We start from the raw sequence: 19,802 nt of genomic DNA on the forward strand, positions 1-19,802 counted from the left end.
GTACCATTTTCAAGATCTCTGCCTGCGTTCAATTGGTGGAAACTTTATTGTATATACTCGGAGGCTGAACTTGCACTGACCTAGTCCTGTTGACACAGCTGAATGTGTTACAATTGTATATGCATATACAGCACAAATCTCCCCCCTGTCCTGATAGTTTGTTACAATGTATCAGTCTGAAGACCTGGAATTGAAAACTATATAAAATGAATAACGTTTGTTTGTTTTACTCAAGACTGGACACAAGATGATGATAAGTTTTGTTGGGTTTTTCTGTTCTGTACTTTGGTAACTTAATTTTTTTAAGTGTTTCTCAACTAAATGGTCACCTGTTGCTTTAAGGGATGGATACCAGATGAGAAGACGCTGGAGGAGGCGACTCAGAGCGTAGCGGTGCTGCACCAAAAGCTGCGGTATGTTTACCATATATTTGCTTTTTTTTTAGGCTGCGTCCACTCCTGCTTGTCTCCTGTCTCAACAGAAGCTATGGTTGTTGCTCAGTCTTTTCCCCATCCTTTACACTGCAGCTCTGCTCCATTAGGACACCGCTAAGATCAATGACTCCAGCTTTACTGCATTGTCTATTGGAGTCTGAGGTTATCTGAAATCAAGGCTACTGTTCTACCCCCTCATGCTTTACACTGCAGCTCGTCATGGAGGGCTGATTCTCATTAATGACGTGCGCTCCAGTGAGGGAGAACCTGCAGCAGTTCTAGTGTATCTGTAGGGTTTGTTCCTTTGTACAGATGTCTGGATATTGCCGCAGTGTCTATAATCCTTTGTCTCTTTTGTTAGGGGTCTCTCTCCTCCGGAGGCCGAGCTCTTGTACATGCAGGAAATTGAGAGGCTGGAAAACTACGGAGAGGAATCGTACCCTGCCAAGGTAATTAGTCGAGAAGACAGAGGTCGAACCGGCCACTGAAAACAGAGCGGCGCCACCTTCAGGTTGTTGCTGGTACTGCACTTAATGCAGCGATTGCGAAACTGTTTTACTTTACATTTACACAATTACATCTTGGGGACCCCCCGACCTTCAACGTCTTGGTGGGACCCTGGAGAGTTGTGTGCGTGTTATGTTGCTGGTCCGTGTCGCTGTGGTGGGGGTTGGGTGTTCCGGGTGATGTGAATGTTTCCTGTTTTTTAGATTAAATCTGTATGATCACTGATTATTTTTGGTTTTAATCCATAATTGGTGTCCCAGGGATGGGGAGTGGGGGGGGGGTTGCGCTCCATTTCTACAGGTGGTATCACTGCACGGTGTATGTCACAGTGGGAAAGCAGACCCATGTATAACACGTATAGATATATAGAAACATGTCTGTAACGGCTGATAGCAACAAACAATAGCTTCCATTCCGATACATTGCAGTTGTGGATACAATGTAAGTTTGCTGTAAGTTTTTGTTCTGATTTTGACTTCCGTCCGGGCTTATACCCTAGTTACACCCAGAGCTGCTTCCAAAATGTTGCTGGTTTCCTGTTACTAAAGAGCGGTGCATTGTGAGAGTTCACATGATCGTTGTTCACACAGTGCAGATTATTTGCTGCAGATTTTTCTTGTATTAAACCCAAACCAGGAACGGAACCTAAAGAGAAGACATATATAGAGGGAGGTCTTCTAGGCAAAATCTGCAACAAATTTGTACTGTATGAACAAGGCCTTACTGCTAAGCTGTTAGGTCACATGACTGGTGGTGGGGTGGAGCTTAACCAATTTTTTTATTTTCAAGGGCAACTATCACAATTTTGAGAGCAGCTCTGGATGTGAATGGAGGAAACGTAAAATAACTTGAGACATAAAACCAGCAATGAATTTTTTTTATGTAGATTCGATGCGGTTATTATACGTTTCTAACTGATGATCGTCCTCTCGTTCTCAGGACAGCCAAGGTGCCGACCTCTCCATTGGAGCTTGTCTGAGTGGGATCTTCGTTAGACACAAAAACGGCAAGTTGCCCGTTGTTTTCCGGTAAGCGTCCAGATTCTTTTCATTTTTACTTAAAAGGGTTTAATGTAAATGAAGTTTAATAATTGTATCGTGAAAACTTCTGAGTCTTGTGATTATACTTTGTTTCAATTACTTATACCTTTTTAATATCTCTGCTTGCTGTAAGCTAATGATAACATTCTTGTTTACATTCAAATGGCAGAAAGTCTTCATGAGCTAATGCTTCTCAAAGCTGAGGGTTTGTTACAATTTTATCCAATCTAGACAATCCTCTGTGAGCAGAACAGTCTGGGCCTCCGGCTCATACCGTCCGGGATAGGGGAGCGATGTGCTGATGCGTTAGGTCACAGGTGATTGTCTACATGGATATATTGTGCGAAACCCTCAGCTGGGAGAAGTATTCGCGTCCTTTCACACTGAGTTTCTTGACGCGGAAACCGTGTCAGAATCAGCACCAAAAGATGACCAAATTGCCCTTCATTGATGTAAATGGGAAGCAGAGGCGTCTTTTTCTTGGACGGCTTTTGGCCGCTCGCGGGAAAAAAAAAAAACGGCGTGTCCTTTCTTGCCGTGGTTTTGCCTCTGACCTCAAATTTAAATTAATGGGAGTTAGAAAAAAAACTGCTGCGCTAGTTTCTGAGCGTTTCCCGTGGCGTTTTTTGCCTGCGATCCTTCCATTCGCTTCAATGCCCGCTGAAGAAAAATAAGTGCAGGCCGTTCAAAATCTGCCTCAAAATTCCTGGAGGATTTCTGAGGCAGATTTTTTTTCTGCCTGCAAAACACTCTGCGAGCAGGGCCTCCGATATGGTTCATTTTTCAGCCTCTAGGTGTAAAGAAGAATGCTTCCTTTCACTGACAGCAAACCGAGAGTTTGAAAATGGTGAGGAGTTGAACAATAAACAGATAAAGAGTTGCAGAACTTTTTTTTTTGTATATATACAGTGTAAGTTGTTTGCTTTTACATTCAGAGGCTGGCCTAGTCCTGCTCACACAGCTGAGGTCTTATTACAATGTATCAGCCTGGAGTCCAAAAGAGATATCTGTACCGCTGTGTTAAGCACAAAGGAGATTGTCTGCACTGATACATTGTTACAAACCTGAATAAGCTTACATAAAGCGAAAAACAAAACAACCTAAAATGAGAAAACTGGTCTCCTAAAAATAAAATTCTGTATAGTTCTGCTCTGAAGCCAACGTTCTGCCATTAGTTGGTCACTGAAACGGAAATCAGCGCGTACTGAAAACACGTGTGTAGTCCTGGACTGTATCGGGGGTGGAGGGTGTAGTTCTTACAATATCAGATTCCTGTACGGAGCCCAAAATGCCAATCGCCAGAGCATACTCTGTATAGACATCCAGCAGGGAGAGTAGAAGTCAGTGGGATTGTGAATGCAGCTCTGGGTGTGACTGGAGCATAAGCGACCGTGTATCTCAAGATTAGTAGGTGGTAGGTAAAGCGGAGTTCCACGTTTTGGGTGGGTTTTATCTGGACGGTTGAGGGTCTGCAGTGTTGCGTTCTAAGCCCTTGACGTGGATTTTGTCTGCAGGTGGCTGGACATCACTAACATGTCCCACAACAAGTCGTTCTTCACCCTGGAGATGGCCAGTAAGGAGGAGACCATCCAGTTCCAGACTGTAAGTGCTTCTGTTTTTATTTTAATTCATTTCTAATTTTCAATGTAAGAGGAGAAACTGCAAATATTAATTTATCTCTTTGCATTGACATTGAGCCCCTTCTCATCTATCCTATAAATTGTCAGCTCTGCGGACGAGGCCCCTTGTTTGTTTTTTATCTCTACTCTTCATAAATGATCCCGCACACACAGGTTATTACTGGAGAGAACTGTCTCTTGTAGGTTTGTACATTGCAGTTTATGGACTTCAAATAAGATGAAACAACTGTAAACCCGGCCTAAATCATCCTAGGACTACTACTCCCAACATGGCCTGTAAATAAAAAGTTACACAACTACTGCACTACTGTCATGATATAACTCTGTGCTGAAGAATTCACACTACAGTCACTGTAAATACTTAATCTGATAAAAATGTATTTCTACCTCTGATCTCCATAAATAGCGGCCTCACTGCAAATTGCACATTCCTAAGCCAAAGTTACATGCTCCAGAGCTGCACTCACTATTCTGTTGGTGGAGTGCAGCTCTGGAGTATAATACAGGATGTAACTCAAGATCAGTACAGGATAAGTAATGTAATGTACACAGTGACTCCACCAGCAGAATAGTGAGTGCAGCTCTGGAGTATAATACAGGATGTAACTCAGGATCAGTACAGGATAAGTAATGTAATGTATGTACACAGTGACTCCACCAGCAGAATAGTGAGTACAGCTCTGGAGTATAATACAGGATATAACTCAGGATCAGTACAGGATAAGTAATGTAATGTATGTACACAGTGACTCCACCAGCAGAATAGTGAGTGCAGCTCTGGAGTATAATACAGGATGTAACTCAGGATCAGTACAGGATAAGTAATGTAATGTATGTACACAGTGACTCCACCAGCAGAATAGTGAGTGCAGCTCTGGAGTATAATACAGGATGTAACTCAGGACCAGTACAGGATAAGTAATGTAATGTATGTACACAGTAACTCCACCAGCAGAATAGTGAGTGCAGCTCTGGAGTATAATACAGGATGTAACTCAGGATCAGTACAGGATAAGTAATGTAATGCATGTACACAGTGACTCCACCAGCAGAATAGTGAGTGCAGCTCTGGAGTATAATGTAATATATGTACTCTGTGACTGATATCTTTGATTTTGTTTCCAGAAGACTCTGGGGAAGTAGTGATAATGATTGTGGTTGTAGTTTTGCAGTGAAGGTGAATCTGTTGTATTCTTGTTTGTTCTTTTGGATGTGTTCTGGACAGGGGTCTCTGGGGGTCATCAGTGCGGTAACATTATTTTGGCCGCAGGTGAATCATCTGTTTCCTTTTCCAGTAACTTTTCCTGTTTTTTGTTCTTTTAGGAAGACATGGAAACTGCCAAGTACGTGTGGAGGATGTGCGTCGCCAGGCACAAGTTCTACAGAATCAACTGCAACCTGTGAGTAGACAAGCGACTGACCACTAATATACATCAGCCATGTCCGAAACATACCATACATTTCTCTCTGTTATCAGCCATTTCAGAATGTGGAGAGGTGACTGTAGAGTTCCCTAATGGGATGAGTAATAGGAAAACCTTTCCCCTCGTGTGGGATGAGGGTCTTATTATAAACCAGTTCTGATTGTGGGGATCATTTGTGATTCATTGATTACTGTAGAGGAGCATGATGGGTTAAAAAGGCTCTGTCACCAGATTATAAGTGGCCTCTCTTGTACATGATATGATCGGCGCTGTAATGTAGATTACAGCAGTGTTTTTTTATTTAGAAAAATTATCTATTTTGACGGAGTTATGACCTATATTAGATTTATGCTAATGAGTTACTCAATGGACAACTGGGCGTGTTTTACTATATGACCAAGTGCGCGTTGTACAGAGAGAGTGTTTGACGCTGACCAATCAGCGTCATACACTTCTCTCCATTCATTTACACAGCATATAGCGATATAGATATATCACTATCTGCAGCCTCATACACACACTATTACATTACTGCAGTGTCCTGACAATGAATATGCATTACCTCCAGCCGGGACGTGATGTCTATTCAGAATCCTGACACTTCTGTAGCGTCTCTGTGATTTACAGCACAGCGAGATCTCGCTGTGAATGATAGCTTACAGTGTAATCTCGCGAGACTACGCCTGCTGTGCTGTAAATCACACAGACGCTACAGAAGTGGTCAGGATTGTGAATACACGTCCCGTCCTGGCTGGAGGTAATGTATATTCATTATCAGGACGCTGCAGTAATGTTAGTGTTTGTGTATGAGGCTGCAGATAGTGATATAGCTATATCACTAGTGCAGTGTACATGAATGAGGAGAAGTGTATGATGCTGATTGGTCACTGATTGGTCAGCGTCATACGCTCCTCTGTACAACGCCCACTTGGCCAAAAATTAAAACATGCCCAGTTGTCCATTGAGAAACTCATTAGCATAAAGCTAATATAGGTCATAACTCCACCAAAAATCATAATTTTTCTAAATAAAAACCACTGCTGTAATCTACATTACACAGCCGATCACATCATGTACAATATAGGCCACTTATAATGTGGTGACAGGGCCTCTTCATTACTAGGACCACTGTTATCTACATTACAGCGACGATCACATCATGTACAATATAGGCCACTTATAATGTGGTGACAGGGCCTCTTTATTACTAGGACCACTGTTATCTACATTACAGCGCCGATCACATCATGTACAATATAGGCCACTTATAATGTGGTGACAGGGCCTCTTCATTACTAGGACCACTGTTATCTACATTACAGCGCCGATCACATCATGTACAATATAGGCCACTTATAATGTGGTGACAGAGACTCTTTATTACTAGGACCACTGTTATCTACATTACAGCGCCGATCACATCATGTACAATATAGGGAACTTATAATGTGGTGACAGAGACTCTTTATTACTAGGACCACTGTTATCTACATTACAGCGCCGATCACATCATGTACAATATAGGGCACTTATTATGTGGTGACAGCCTCTTTAAATATTGCAGCTGTCAATGTCTGTAGTGAACCCCCTCCCCCTCAGCTGTTCCTATATATCGTCCTCCGCTGCTGCTGTTTACAGACAGGAAGACAGAGAGCCATTGTCACCGCGCTGCGTACATCGTGGCCATCTGCCCCCCCCCCCCTGATTCTTCACTTTACTGCCCCCCATATAATGAGCCCTTTCTTGGGGACATCTGTCCAGTGCATATGGTACTTTTTGGTGGCACAGCTGCTGCCCGCTGACCTCATAACTCCATCTGCTCTCTAATTCATCACCATTAGTGTGTGAAGTTCACAAAAGTGCTATCCTAAAGATCTCTGCTTGCTGTCAGTGAGTGGATTATTCCCTTTTTATATCCAGAGTCTAAATACTTGCACTAATTGTTCTCACAGCTGAGGGTTGCTACTTGTATCCAGTCTAGACAATCCTATGTAACATAGACCCATCAGAAGCACAAATCTCTCTCCTGTCCTGATAGTTTGCTACATTTTACCTGCACGGATACATGGTATCAGTCTGGAGTTCGGCTCACAGAGGATTGTCTGGACTGGATACAACTGTAACAATGCCTGCCACTGGGTGTAAACAAGATTATTTTTGTTAACTAACAGCAAGCAGAGATCTTAAAAATGGTGGGGAATTTAAATACAAATGCTATTGGAAAATTGCAGAATGTTATTTAAGACTGGACACCGGCCCTTTAATGTTTATTACTCTCCTGCTGCCCGGGTTCCATATTTTCTTGGTTCTTTATGAACTTGACCCCAGAGTTTGACAATTTTTGATACAGGAATGGAAGATGTCGATATTCGGTGTGAGGACTGAAACCTTCCCTGGGAGAGCAGCAGTTTATCTGGAAAAGAGATTTTCTACCTTAAATAAATTTATCCTGAGCAGCGGGAGGAATAATCTCCCAGCACCCGAAATACCTTTAATAATAAGCGAGCACAAACTAGAATCCGTCGTTTTAGGACTGCATTGTATAATGAAAAGTTCTGTCGTTTCTAATAGACTTTATTCTTCCATTTCTCGCCATTTGCAGCAAAGCTCTCTGCTTGTTATCAGTGAATGGAAACCTTCTTGTTCACACGATGAAAACTGATACTGACCTAATACTTCTCACAGCTGAGGTTTCTTACAATGTATCAGTGTAGACAATCCACTGAACTAAACACATCAAGGCACAAATCTCCCTCCTGTCCTGATAGTTGTTACAATGTATCGGTGCAGGTCAAATGTATGTCTGTAGTCCAGGCTGTTTAGCTCACAGAGTATTATTTTAAACCGAATACAATTGTAACAAACCCTCAGCTGTGAGACGTAGGTCATGATGACTTTTTGACCTTTGAATGTACAAATGTTAATTCACTCATGGCAAGCAGAGATCTTGAAAATGGTGAGGAACTAAAATGCACGTTACAGAACTTTTCATTGTCGGATGATTAAGCTTTACTTACAGAAGACTGAGACTAGTCCTGTAGGGAACATTTCCCTTTAAAATCCAGACACACCCAGTACAGAGGTTGGAAAGGTGAGTGACAAACCAAATGTGGCCATCATTACAGTCGTCACCCATCTTTTTCATACTCCTGAAAGGCAAATTTCCCTGTTTATGTATTTGTGTGACTAAAGCTGAGGCTTCTAATACCAAAGCCCCAGGTGAAGCTGTAGCAGCAGCACAGAGTATTTCAGCAGTGTCTCTTTATTCCATCTTCTGTTTATCCTCAGTGACTCCTCAGATCCTCCTCCTGTGGCCCAGAAACCTTCTTCTCTTTTTATCTTCCAACGCTTTCCAATTCTGTCCCGTCCGTCCCTTCTTAAAGGGTGAGCTGGGGGGTGCAGCCCCCGCTGTGTCTGCGCTCGTGTGGCAGCTGCTATAAGCTTGTATACCGCATGTCACAATACGGCCGCCTTGTAGTGCACAGCTAGCGTAGGGTTCACATCTACCAGGAGTCGCTATCTGTAACCGCATGCTGGCACTTGTAGTTCTACAGCAGCCGACGTGCAGGGAGCTGCCTGTGTGTGATCTGCTGCTAGATAGTGGACTCTTCAGTCATGTTTGTTAAAGACTAGTCACCTTTTTTTTTTATTTTTTTTTTATTTTAATATCTGTTTCTGGGACAGCTGGGTGCCAACCAATAGGGCTACCATTTATAGCTCCCACAGAGGTGGTCATCCATCTCTCCCAGACACCTGAATGGCAATGCTGCCCAGTGATGCATAGATATATCCCCCCTCCAGTATTACTGCAGAACTAAGCAGACGTGGGGCTCAAGAGTCTGGGAAAGCTGTGTGAAACGAATTTATTTGCAATTGTAGCCCCTATGGTTCCCCAGGCTCCTGAACGGCAAACCTGCCTAATGATGCAGTGATACATACCCTGATCTTGTATTACTGCATAACAGATTTGTCATTCTGGAACCTGGGAAAGCTGGGTGATAACCTGGAGCCTTAATATAAGCATGTCTTGTCTAATAGTAGATAATGTTGAGTATTGTATGTTTTGTAAATTCATTTTGCTTCTTGTCAATGAATATTTGCATTGCTTCATATAGAACCTGATTTATTTGTAGGCAAACTCAGGCAGTAAATCCGGTGCGGCGGCGGTCATCAACGAGAATGTCACTGGTAAGAGCACACGGTCACGACAGTCATCAGAATTAACCATTCAGTTGTTGCCACATTCACTGAGATACCAGAATAAAGCAATACATTTTTTTACTGTTAAGATTTAGTGATGTCAGTAACAGGGGGCGGGGCTGTGACAACCTCTCACACATGATATACAGGCTGGTTGTCAGTAGTAATAGATGAATAGCTGCTACTGTATATAAGATGTGTGGATCTCATGTCTGATCACAGTGTAATTATATTATATATCAGTGATGTCAGTAACAGGAGGCGGGGCTGTGACAACCTCTCACACATGATATACAGGCTGGTTGTCAGTAGTAATAGATGAATAGCTGTTACTGTATATAAGATGTGTGGATCTCATGTCTGATCACAGTGTAATTATATTATATATCAGTGATGTCAGTAACAGGGGGCGGGGCTGTGACAACCTCTCACACATGATATACAGGCTGGTTGTCAGTAGTAATAGATGAATAGCTGTGACTGTATATAAGATGTGTGGATCTCATATATAATTACACTGTGATCAGACATCAGTGATGTCAGTAACAGGGGGCGGGGCTGTGACAACCTCTCACACATGATATACAGGCTGGTTGTCAGTAGTAATAGATGAATAGCTGTGACTGTATATAAGATGTGTGGATCTCATGTCTGATCACAATGTAATTATATTATATATCAGTGATGTCAGTAACAGGGGGCGGGGCTGTGACAACCTCTTACACATGATATATGGGTGTCCTCTCCGCCCAGCCGGTGGGTATAGGGTGGGTGATAGTTAGGAGTCTGGTAACTGTTCTTGTGTTTACTTGCTGTTTCTGTATCTTTCAGCCAAAGCATCAGCCGTACATGATCCCCCCTCCCCAGATGCATTACAACGGACACTACAACGAGCCCTACACCTCCTCACAAGGTAACAGGACTTTTTGTTTCTTTCATCGGATGTCATTAACATTTTTTGGGCACTACAGCCTCTTCTAATCCTGGACTGGCCGATAAAAATAAATCAGTGTTTAAATACAGAAGCGGTCCAATAACCTATAATAACCTGGGTGCTTTAATATCCACTTGTGTAATAGAGATACTAGCAACAATCGTTCAAAATAGTGAAAATTCGTGAGCTGCTCTGTGATGGGATATATATATATATATTTGAGACGTTAGTCGTCCTGAAGGATATTGTGGTGTTCCTTCGCCCGGGGTACCATAGAGCAATGATTTCCTGATCAAATCCATCAAGTCCTTTTAAGTGATTGAACATTTTTCTGTACAGGTTTGTGAATTTCTCATCACTTCAGAGCCAGTCTGCAGCCGCTAAAGCCACCAATAATGCGTTCTGCTCGGTTATAAAATCTTTTCTGTTTATTTCATTACAGACAATCTGCCAGTGTTTGTGAGCAATCAAAATGGTTATTACTATCACTCCCAGACCAGCCTTGACCGCAGCCCACACGATTACAACGGCAGAATCCGGAACGGCAGCGTCTACAGCGCTCACAGCACCAACTCGCTCAACACTCAGCAGCACTACATGCAGCCCTCTCCTATGTCGTCCAATCCCAGCATCACAGGCAGTGACATCATGAGGCAGGAGTACATCCCCTCCCACCGGCACAGCGCCCTCATCCCACCCTCTTATCGCCCTACTCCGGATTATGAGACCGTCATGCGACAGCTCAACAGGGGTATAATGCATTCTGACAGGCAAAGCCATTCGATGAGGAACCTCAACATTGGTAACTCTTACGCCTACAGCAGACCGGACGCCTTGGTTTACAGTCAACCGGAAATCCGAGAGCACGCCCAGTTTGCCTCGCCCCAGTCTCATCATTACCCTTTCAACCTGAACTATAGTTTCCACGGCCAGTCTCCTTACCCGTATCCGGCAGAACGTCGCCCGGTGGTGGGAGCGGTCAGTGTCCCTGAGCTGACCAACGTCCAGCTTCAGTCTCAGGATTACACACCCTCCAACATTATGAAGACTCAGGTCTATAGGCCTCCCCCTCCATACCCGTACCCGCGCCCGGCCAATAGCACCCCAGATCTGACCCGTCACCATACAAGCAGCAGCAATCCAGATCTGATCACGAGACGCGTCCACCATTCTGTACAGATGTTCCAGGAGGACAGTTTGCCCGTGGCTCATTCTCTGCAGGAAGTCAGCGAGCCCTTGACCGCGGCCCGTCACGCCCAATTACAGAAGAGGAACAGCATCGAAATAGCTGGGATTACCCATAGCTTTGAAAGCATGAGGGTGAAGGAGAGGACCACGTCTTCATCTGCAGCTAATGTGGCGTCCCAAAGGGTCATGCCGAGCGACTCGCAGACCAATGTTTACATTGAGCGTACGAAAGAGGAGCAGGGTGGCGAGCACGAGAGGGGGCGATATGGCCACAAGAAGTCTCTGTCTGATGCCACCATGCTCATCCACAGCAGCGAGGACGATGACGATGAAGACGACCATAGACCCAACGTTTCCCAGACGCCGCTCTATGACCGATCCCAACTGAGGCCGGTGATTGAGACGTACACTGATGAGTCAGAATCCAGCTACCCCTACAGCTCCATGCCTGTCAATCATCTCCATATCTACGAGCACAAGCCAACCGACGTGGAGAAGGAGCGGAGGATGACCGCTGTCAGCCCCATACACTTTGGGGGAGAACTCTTGACCGGTAGGAGAAACAATGGCTCAATTCCACCTTCAGTATCGGAGTCTGACCTCACGGCTGTTACTGTGAGGTACCGAACGAAGAAGGAGCCTGTGAAGAAGAGACCTGTGTCTGATGTCCTGTCCGGAAAGAAGGACGTTGTAGAGGGACTCCCACCCTCAGGAGTGAGTAAGAACCAGACGGGGCTCCACTTTAACCGAGGTGCAATGGGAGTTGCTTTGGGTTAGAGCATCATTTTTACACCTACAAAAAATGCTGAGTCTATTTTTTAAAACCTCTTCTTGTGATAAATGCAAGAGAAGCAAACTCCTACTCCAGTCACATCCAAAGCTGCATCCGATGTTGCTCGGAATGTATCAGCACTTTGCTGGCAGACAGACCCCAAACAGCTCAGCAGACTGAATGGTGAGAGATGCGTATGTACTATAGCGAGAGATTTCTTGATTATTGCACATTACTTGCTCTGAACGCTACATCTCCCACAATGCAACACAGCAGAACATGCTTAGTAGGGAGCCATCTGCCTGATGACCAAGGTAAAAGACATGAGCTGATCATTTGCACTAAATTCTGGCAATGGGAAACCAGCAGGAATAAGAATGCAGCTTTGAATGTGACTGGAGTTTATGGCACCAGTGTGAGACATGACCAGGAATCCTTCATCACAAGGGGAGGGGTGTAGGATCTGCTGGGACTGGGTGTGCAGGATCTGCTGGGACTGGGTGTGCAGGTTCTGCTGGGACTGGGTGTGCAGGTTCTGCTGGGACTGGGTGTGCAGGTTCTGCTGGGACTGGGTGTGCAGGTTCTGCTGGGACTGGGTGTGCAGGTTCTGCTGGGACTGGGTGTGCAGGTTCTGCTGGGACTGGGTGTGCAGGTTCTGCTGGGACTGGGTGTGCAGGTTCTGCTGGGACTGGGTGTGCAGGTTCTGCTGGGACTGGGTGTGTAGGTTCTGCTGGGACTGGGGTTTTCCGTTGCCTCCGTTCTTGTTTTATAACATTTTTATATTTTCTTGCAGGGAATAAAGAAAGGAAACCGCACAGAAGCCAAAAAAATGGGCCCCCTGAAGCTGGCAGCCTGGAATGGGTTAACTGTGCCCCGGATGCCACTGCTGGATGACGAGAGGGAGGAGCCAGCCAGAGCATCCAATGACGAGAGGGTAATTCGTTTCTGCAGATCGGGACAAGTTGTTTTCTGTGCATTTAAAGGGCCGGTGTCCCGTCTTCTGTAAATAAAACTTCATCGCACAAAAAAAAACTTTGTAAAAGACATCGGGGAAGATTAAAATTCGTACTCAATTTGCCGGGGGAAAAAAAGGGGCGTACGTTCCTTGCACCAGATTTACTATGTGTTTAAGACACATCGGTTTTGAAAAGTGGGTGTGGCTAAGCAAAAAAGGGGCATGGCTTAAATGTGCAAAATATTGTACGTGAACCAAGTGGCGTAAGGAAGAAAGTGTGTAACGTGTAGCGAGATTCGCCAAATTGATCAAACAGCGTGCGCCACAGTCATAAATCTGGCGTATCTTCTGCGTGCTTGGTCTAGTTGTAAATTAGCGAAGTTTAAGACTGTAATAATTAATCTGCCCCTTTTATGTTTTAATCCCTCACCATTTTCAAGATCTCGGCTTGCTGTCCATAAATGGAAATATTCTTGCTTCCGTTCAGAAGCTGATACCGTAGCCTGACTCCATACTTCTCCCAGCTGAGGGTTTGCTACAGTTGTATCGAGTCTAGACAATCCTCTGTAAGCTAAAATTCCTGTACTCCTGACATTTCACCTGCACTGATACATTGTAACAAACTGACAGGAGAGCGATTTGTGCAGCTGAAGTCTTTAGCTCACAGAGGATTGTCTAGACTGGATACAATTGTTGCAAATCCTCAGCTCTTATATGTATTAGGTCTGTATGAATATTTGTATGTAAGGACAGCAAGCAGAGATGTTGAAAATGGTAAATAACTGAAACAAAGTCTATAGGACAGCTGCAGTTTATTTAACCCCTTATATTTAGTCCTTGGTGGACTCAAGGTCGTGACCTCTCTGCTTATCTCTCAGTGTAAACTCCTCGAGGAGAGGCTGGACAAGGGCATGGTCTTCACCGAATATGAACAGACCCTCAAAAAACGGCTGCCGGACACGGAGTGCACCATAGCGAGGCTCCCGGAGAACGCAGAACGCAACCGTTTCCAGGACGTGCTGCCGTACGATGACACCCGCGTGGAACTAGTGCCAACCAAAGAGAATAACACGGGTTACATCAACGCCTCCCACATAAAGGTGCGGCTCCTCATTTAAAGGAATCTTTGGCATATTAATTAGTCGTCAGCGTTCTGTGCCGCTCCCTCTAATAAACCTGTGCTGCCGTTTTCACAGGTGACGGTCGGCGGCGTGGAGTGGGATTATATCGCTACACAAGGTCCTCTGCAGAACACATGCCAAGACTTCTGGCAGATGGTGTGGGAACAGGGAGTGGCCATCATCGCCATGGTAACGCTGGAGGAGGTGGGTCCTATGGGGGGGAAGGGCTGATCATGCAACCTGCTCCTGTACGAGGCGATCTACAGAATGTTCTCACGTCTTCATCTTGTTAAAAACTGGGGTCACCTGCGCTAGTATAAGCACCCACATATTATATATCACCTACACCTGACATGGTATACAAACAAAATGTTTATACGTTCACCGCCCCCGCCTGTAACTTCTGACCGTTCCATAACTATATTCAACATAAAAAAATGTACAGTATATACGATAAATATATAGAATATACATCTACATTACTTATCCTGTATTATACTCCAGAGCTGCACTCACTATTCTGCTGGTGGAGTCACTGTGTACATACATTACATTACTTATCCTGTACTGATCCAGAGTTACATCCTGTATTATACTCCAGAGCTGCACTCACTATTCTGCTGGTGGAGTCACTGTGTACATACATTACATTACTTATCCTGTACTGATCCTGAGTTACATCCTGTATTATACTCCAGAGGTGCACTCACTATTCTGCTGGTGGAGTCACTGTGTACATACATTACATTACTTATCCTGTACTGATCCTGAGTTACATCCTGTATTATACTCCAGAGCTGCACTCACTATTCTGCTGGTGGAGTCACTGTGTACATACATTACATTACTTATCCTGTACTGATCCTGAGTTACATCCTGTATTATACTCCAGAGCTGCACTCACTATTCTGCTGGGGGAGTCACTGTGTACATACATTACATTACTTATCCTGTACTGATCCTGAGTTACATCCTGTATTATACACCAGAGCTGCACTCACTATTCTGCTGGTGGGGTCACTGTGTACATACATTACATTACTTATCCTGTACTGATCCTGAGTTACATCCTGTATTATACTCCAGATCTGAACTCACTATTCTGCTGGTGGAGTCACTGTGTACATACATTACTTATCCTGTACTGATCCTGAGTTATATCCTGTATTATACTCCAGAGCTGCACTCACTATTCTGCTGGTGGGGTCACTGTGTACATACATTACATTACTTATCCAGTACTGATCCAGAGTTATAACCTATATTATACTCCAGAGCTGTACTCACTACAAGAAATACAGGATGTAACTCCGGATCAGTACAGGATAAGTAATGTATGTACACAGTGACTCCACCAGCAGAATAGTGAGTGCAGCTCTGGAGTATAATACAGGAGGTAACTCAGGATCAGTACAGGATAACTAATGTATGTACAGTGACTCCACCAGCAGAATAGTGAGTGCTGCTCTGGAGTATGTCAGAGAATTTTTGCTAACCCAGGGGCGTATAGAGAAGTGATGAGGCCCTTTAACAACATGACCCCTCACTCCCCTATATCTAGTGATGTTGATTATTCACTGACGTGGACCTTATAAAGAGGGGAACTCTGTCCAGATCTGCTCTGCCCATTTTGTGGGGGATGTTAAGCAGAGCTGGGGGTCCCTCCTTTACCTGTGCCCCAGAGCAGCTGCCCATATGGTTTATTTACCGCTCATCGTCCGTAGATAAAATGTCTAATGATTTCTCCTTCTTGATACTTTCTTCCCTCCAGGAGGGCGGCCGAGAGAAGAGTTACCGATACTGGCCAAGACTGGGGTCAAGGCACAACACGGTCACCTACGGCCGGTTCAAGATCACCACGCGGTTCCGCACAGACTCCGGTTGTTACGCCACCACGGGCCTCAAGATAAAACACCTTCTGACTGGTCAGGAGAGGACAGTGTGGCACCTGCAGTACACGGACTGGCCAGAACATGGACACCCAGAAGACCTGAAGGGATTTCTCTGTAAGTTTAATCTCCTCCTGATGATACCGAGAAGAACATGGAAATGGTCAAACAGCAAAAGTAACAAGAAGTAACCAGCAGAAATGTGTGTGTGGTTTATCTGCGCTCCACATATGTTGCTTTCTGGAAACAGTGGAATTGTGGCTGCAGCTTTGGATGTGCCTGGAGTAGAAGACCTGACAGAACAATATAAGTAAATCACATGATTTTGAAAGTTGCTCAACTCTAAGTAATTTTAAACTAAAATGTAAAAGAACAACTTTTATAAGTTTTAAATTTAACCCAAAACAATACTCCCCTATACTCCAGTCACACCGAGAGCTGCAATCACTATTCTGCTTGTTTCCTCTTTTCAGAATGTAGCAGATATAAGATGTCATGGCACAAAGATGCCTGTGAAGTGCAGACAAACCACAAACACTTTGTAGCAACCAGCAGCATTTGTACTTTAGCTGTGACTAGAGCATTTTCCTGCCTCCAATTCTACGTGTATATTTAACCTCACGTTCTCCAGATCTTCTTCGCTGCATAACAGCCGGTTACTCGCCCTTGTGGTATTACATTGAGTTCTTTTACAGCTTATCTAGAAGAGATTCAGTCGGTTCGTCGGCACACAAACAGCACGAGTGACCCCAACAGTCCAAACCCCCCGGTGCTGGTTCACTGCAGTGCGGGCGTGGGCCGGACGGGGGTGGTCATACTGTCCGAGATCATGATTGCTTGCCTGGAACACAATGAGGTGAGGACGCTGCAGATCTCTGAATTATAGAAAGTTTTTAAGTGGGCTTTTACATAAATAACGCTTCTACAACTTTGGGTATTAATTCCTCGCCATTTTCAATATGTCTGTTTGCTGTCAGTGAATGTGAACAGGGGTTGAATTCTTGTACAGACCTAATTATCACACCTGAGGATATTAAAATTGTATCGAGCCGAATCATTCCTCTGTGAGACGACAAGTCTGTACTTCAGACTGACACAATGTCATTACCACTGATACATTGTAACAAACTATAAGGACAGGGGAGAGATTTGTTGTCTAGACTGGAACAAACGCTCAGTTTCTGATCGGGATGAGTTTTCAGCCTCTGGATGTACAGAAGAATGTTTCTATTCACTAACAGCAAGCAGAAATAGCACAAATTCTACTAGTTGCAGAATATTTTTTTTTATACAATGTTTAAACTGTATTTCCACTCATTGCCCCTGGTTTCCTCCTCCTTTAGATGCTGGACATCCCTCTAGTTCTGGAAATGCTGCGGCACCAGCGGATGATGACTGTGCAGACTATCGCTCAGTACACATTTGTATACAAAGTCCTGATTCAGTTCCTGAAGAACTCTCGCCTTATCTGACGGGGAGCGATTGGAGACTTGGCCGCAGTCACATTGATGTAGATAGTCGCTGGGCGATTTACTACTGGCCGGGCGTGGACTCCGAACCGCTGAGGTTTAGGGAGCTCTGGGTGGTCCCGGGACGGGCAGCGGGGTCTCCATCATAAGACCTGAAACGCATCAGCCACTCCTGCACCGTGCCGAAGCGAATACCATTCACGGGCCAGAAGGAGCTTCAACCACTGGGGGCGCTGTCGCCTAGTAACTTGCAGGGTGGGAGGACGCGGCCCATGCAGCAGTATTACTCTACAGAGATTGGATTTTACTGGTTGAAATCAAATCTGATGTTTAAAGCACTTTTGGGTTTTATTTTTTTTTAATTTATGATATTGCAAAAATCTTAACCCCCCTCCCTAATTATACGAACCCATTGCCCATCGTTAGGGCTAAGCTGGGGGCGTGTGGACATTGCCTATGGGGGGCATGAGATCACGGTTCTGTCACAGACTGCCGTTCAGTAGGGGAGATTGGACGGGGCGATATCCGTAACGTGACTGCGCTGCCAACTATTGGTCGGGTAGCCGAGTCCTCCAGGTGCCCCTCGGGGCTCGTGTGATGTGCGCCGGCGCTTTACTTGCCTGAGGTGTTTTTACTTTTCTCTATTAATACTGTTCACATAGGAACCGGGGGGGGGGGAGGGGGTTGGGGGGGGGGGTTTGTACACTCCTGAGCCCCTCCCTGGATTTTATAAGCGGATAACGCGCTAGTCTTGCTTTTGTAGAGATTCCGGTGACCTTGAAGTGACTTTTATATTTTTCGGCTACTTTTTATGGAGAGTTGAAGCTATTTTATATTATAATACAAATGTCTATTTTTAATAATGGCCGGTTTTGTAGGTTTTACCCGAAACGCGTTGCCTGACGTTTCCAGATCTCATTGGGGGGCGATGGTGGGTTTTATGGATGTGATTGAAGTTTTTTAATGGCTGAAAATAAGTTAGGATTTGCAATGTCTGAAGTTTTGTCCCTTTTCTTCAGTGAAGGTAAGAGATGGACCATAGAATGGATCAGCTTGTGATGTGAGTAGAGCAAAACTACGTCTAGCATGTCACAGTTATATATAAAGTTAAGCAACTATTTTGCTTTATTTCTTGATTTTGAATAGGGTCTTATATTCCAGTCACATCCAAAGCTGCATTCAAAATTCTGCCAGTTTTTAGTTTTAAAAAAACAAAAAACTAGTTCACAGATCTAACATCTCTAACTGTGTAACTGTCCCATGAGATATATTGGTAACAGGAAAACAAATGTGAATGCAGCTCTGGTAGTGACTGGAGCGTAAGACAAATATCTCAAGGAAAGAATCAATGTATCCAAATCAAGCGCATTGAAGGGGTGAGAACTGTATATAGTGTAAATGTAAAGTGTATATGACGGAGAAGAGGCTGCCGGTTGTGGATCTGTGTGTGACATTGTGGGGTTGATGGGGCGCGCATGTGCGGTGCAGGGAATTCTAGGAAATTGGATGTAAACGGACCCAATCAAAGTAACGTTTTCAGCCAGCGGCTTCTGTTCAGAGTGAAACTTCTATAGTCGGCAAATGTAACATCCAGCGTCTGTCATGTTTATCGTGCAGCTTTATCACCATTCGCCTTAGTAGCTAGCTGGAAACCATCAACAAGCAGGCTCGCACCTTTGTTCAGATTATGCTAATGATCGGCTTGCTGATGGTTTCCTTACTGTAATACATCTAAACTCACTTTTTTTTGCCATTTTGTTTTTATTGCCAGGCCGCTACGCGATATTTTCTCTACAAGTGACCGATCTCGTGTCTATATTTTAATATATATCGAGTGCACGGGTGTGTTGTGAACAGGCTGCGGGTCCGATCATCGCAGTGATTTGCAGATTTCTATGGCAATATCCGAATTCTCATGTTTAAGACCGTAATAGCGGCATAAAGGTAAACGCACACTAGCGGAATCCATGGGGCGTTTTCCCTCAAGATTTGCGGGCAGAAAAACTGCAGCAATGTGAATGACATTGTAACAAATCTCATTCACATGCCGCAGGAAATCTACAAAGCGCGTTCGTTTCTGCCGCGGAATGGTCACAGTTTTCCCCCATTGAGTTCAACGGGGAATTAAAGATTTACAACAAATGCCAATTGTTGCAGATTTTGCTGCGGATCCACGAGTGCCCCCAAAAAGTAAGAACCCCAATATTCTCAGTTTAAAAAATAGAACTA

At 44.4% G+C, this 19,802-nt stretch overlaps 1 protein-coding gene across 1 annotated transcript in view; it reads left to right on the forward strand.

Annotated features, from left to right (window-relative positions):
• The window catches only part of PTPN21 (protein tyrosine phosphatase non-receptor type 21), a 31,369-nt gene extending 13,133 nt beyond the window's left edge, over nt 1-18,236 (forward strand). The window contains exons 6-19 of the mRNA XM_075844380.1: nt 343-413; nt 796-883; nt 1,881-1,969; nt 3,496-3,583; nt 4,945-5,021; nt 9,179-9,233; nt 10,077-10,158; nt 10,622-12,081; nt 12,933-13,073; nt 13,973-14,194; nt 14,291-14,419; nt 15,987-16,221; nt 16,800-16,960; nt 17,448-18,236. Coding sequence (XP_075700495.1) covers nt 343-413; nt 796-883; nt 1,881-1,969; nt 3,496-3,583; nt 4,945-5,021; nt 9,179-9,233; nt 10,077-10,158; nt 10,622-12,081; nt 12,933-13,073; nt 13,973-14,194; nt 14,291-14,419; nt 15,987-16,221; nt 16,800-16,960; nt 17,448-17,576 — 3,027 coding nt within the window. The 3' untranslated portion in view covers nt 17,577-18,236. The remainder of the gene's footprint in view (nt 1-342; nt 414-795; nt 884-1,880; nt 1,970-3,495; nt 3,584-4,944; nt 5,022-9,178; nt 9,234-10,076; nt 10,159-10,621; nt 12,082-12,932; nt 13,074-13,972; nt 14,195-14,290; nt 14,420-15,986; nt 16,222-16,799; nt 16,961-17,447) is intronic.
• The last annotated feature ends 1,566 nt before the right edge of the window (nt 18,237-19,802 follow it).

Source organism: Rhinoderma darwinii, chromosome 12 (assembly GCF_050947455.1).
Source record: "Rhinoderma darwinii isolate aRhiDar2 chromosome 12, aRhiDar2.hap1, whole genome shotgun sequence".
Classification (NCBI taxonomy): Eukaryota; Metazoa; Chordata; class Amphibia; order Anura; family Rhinodermatidae; genus Rhinoderma; species Rhinoderma darwinii.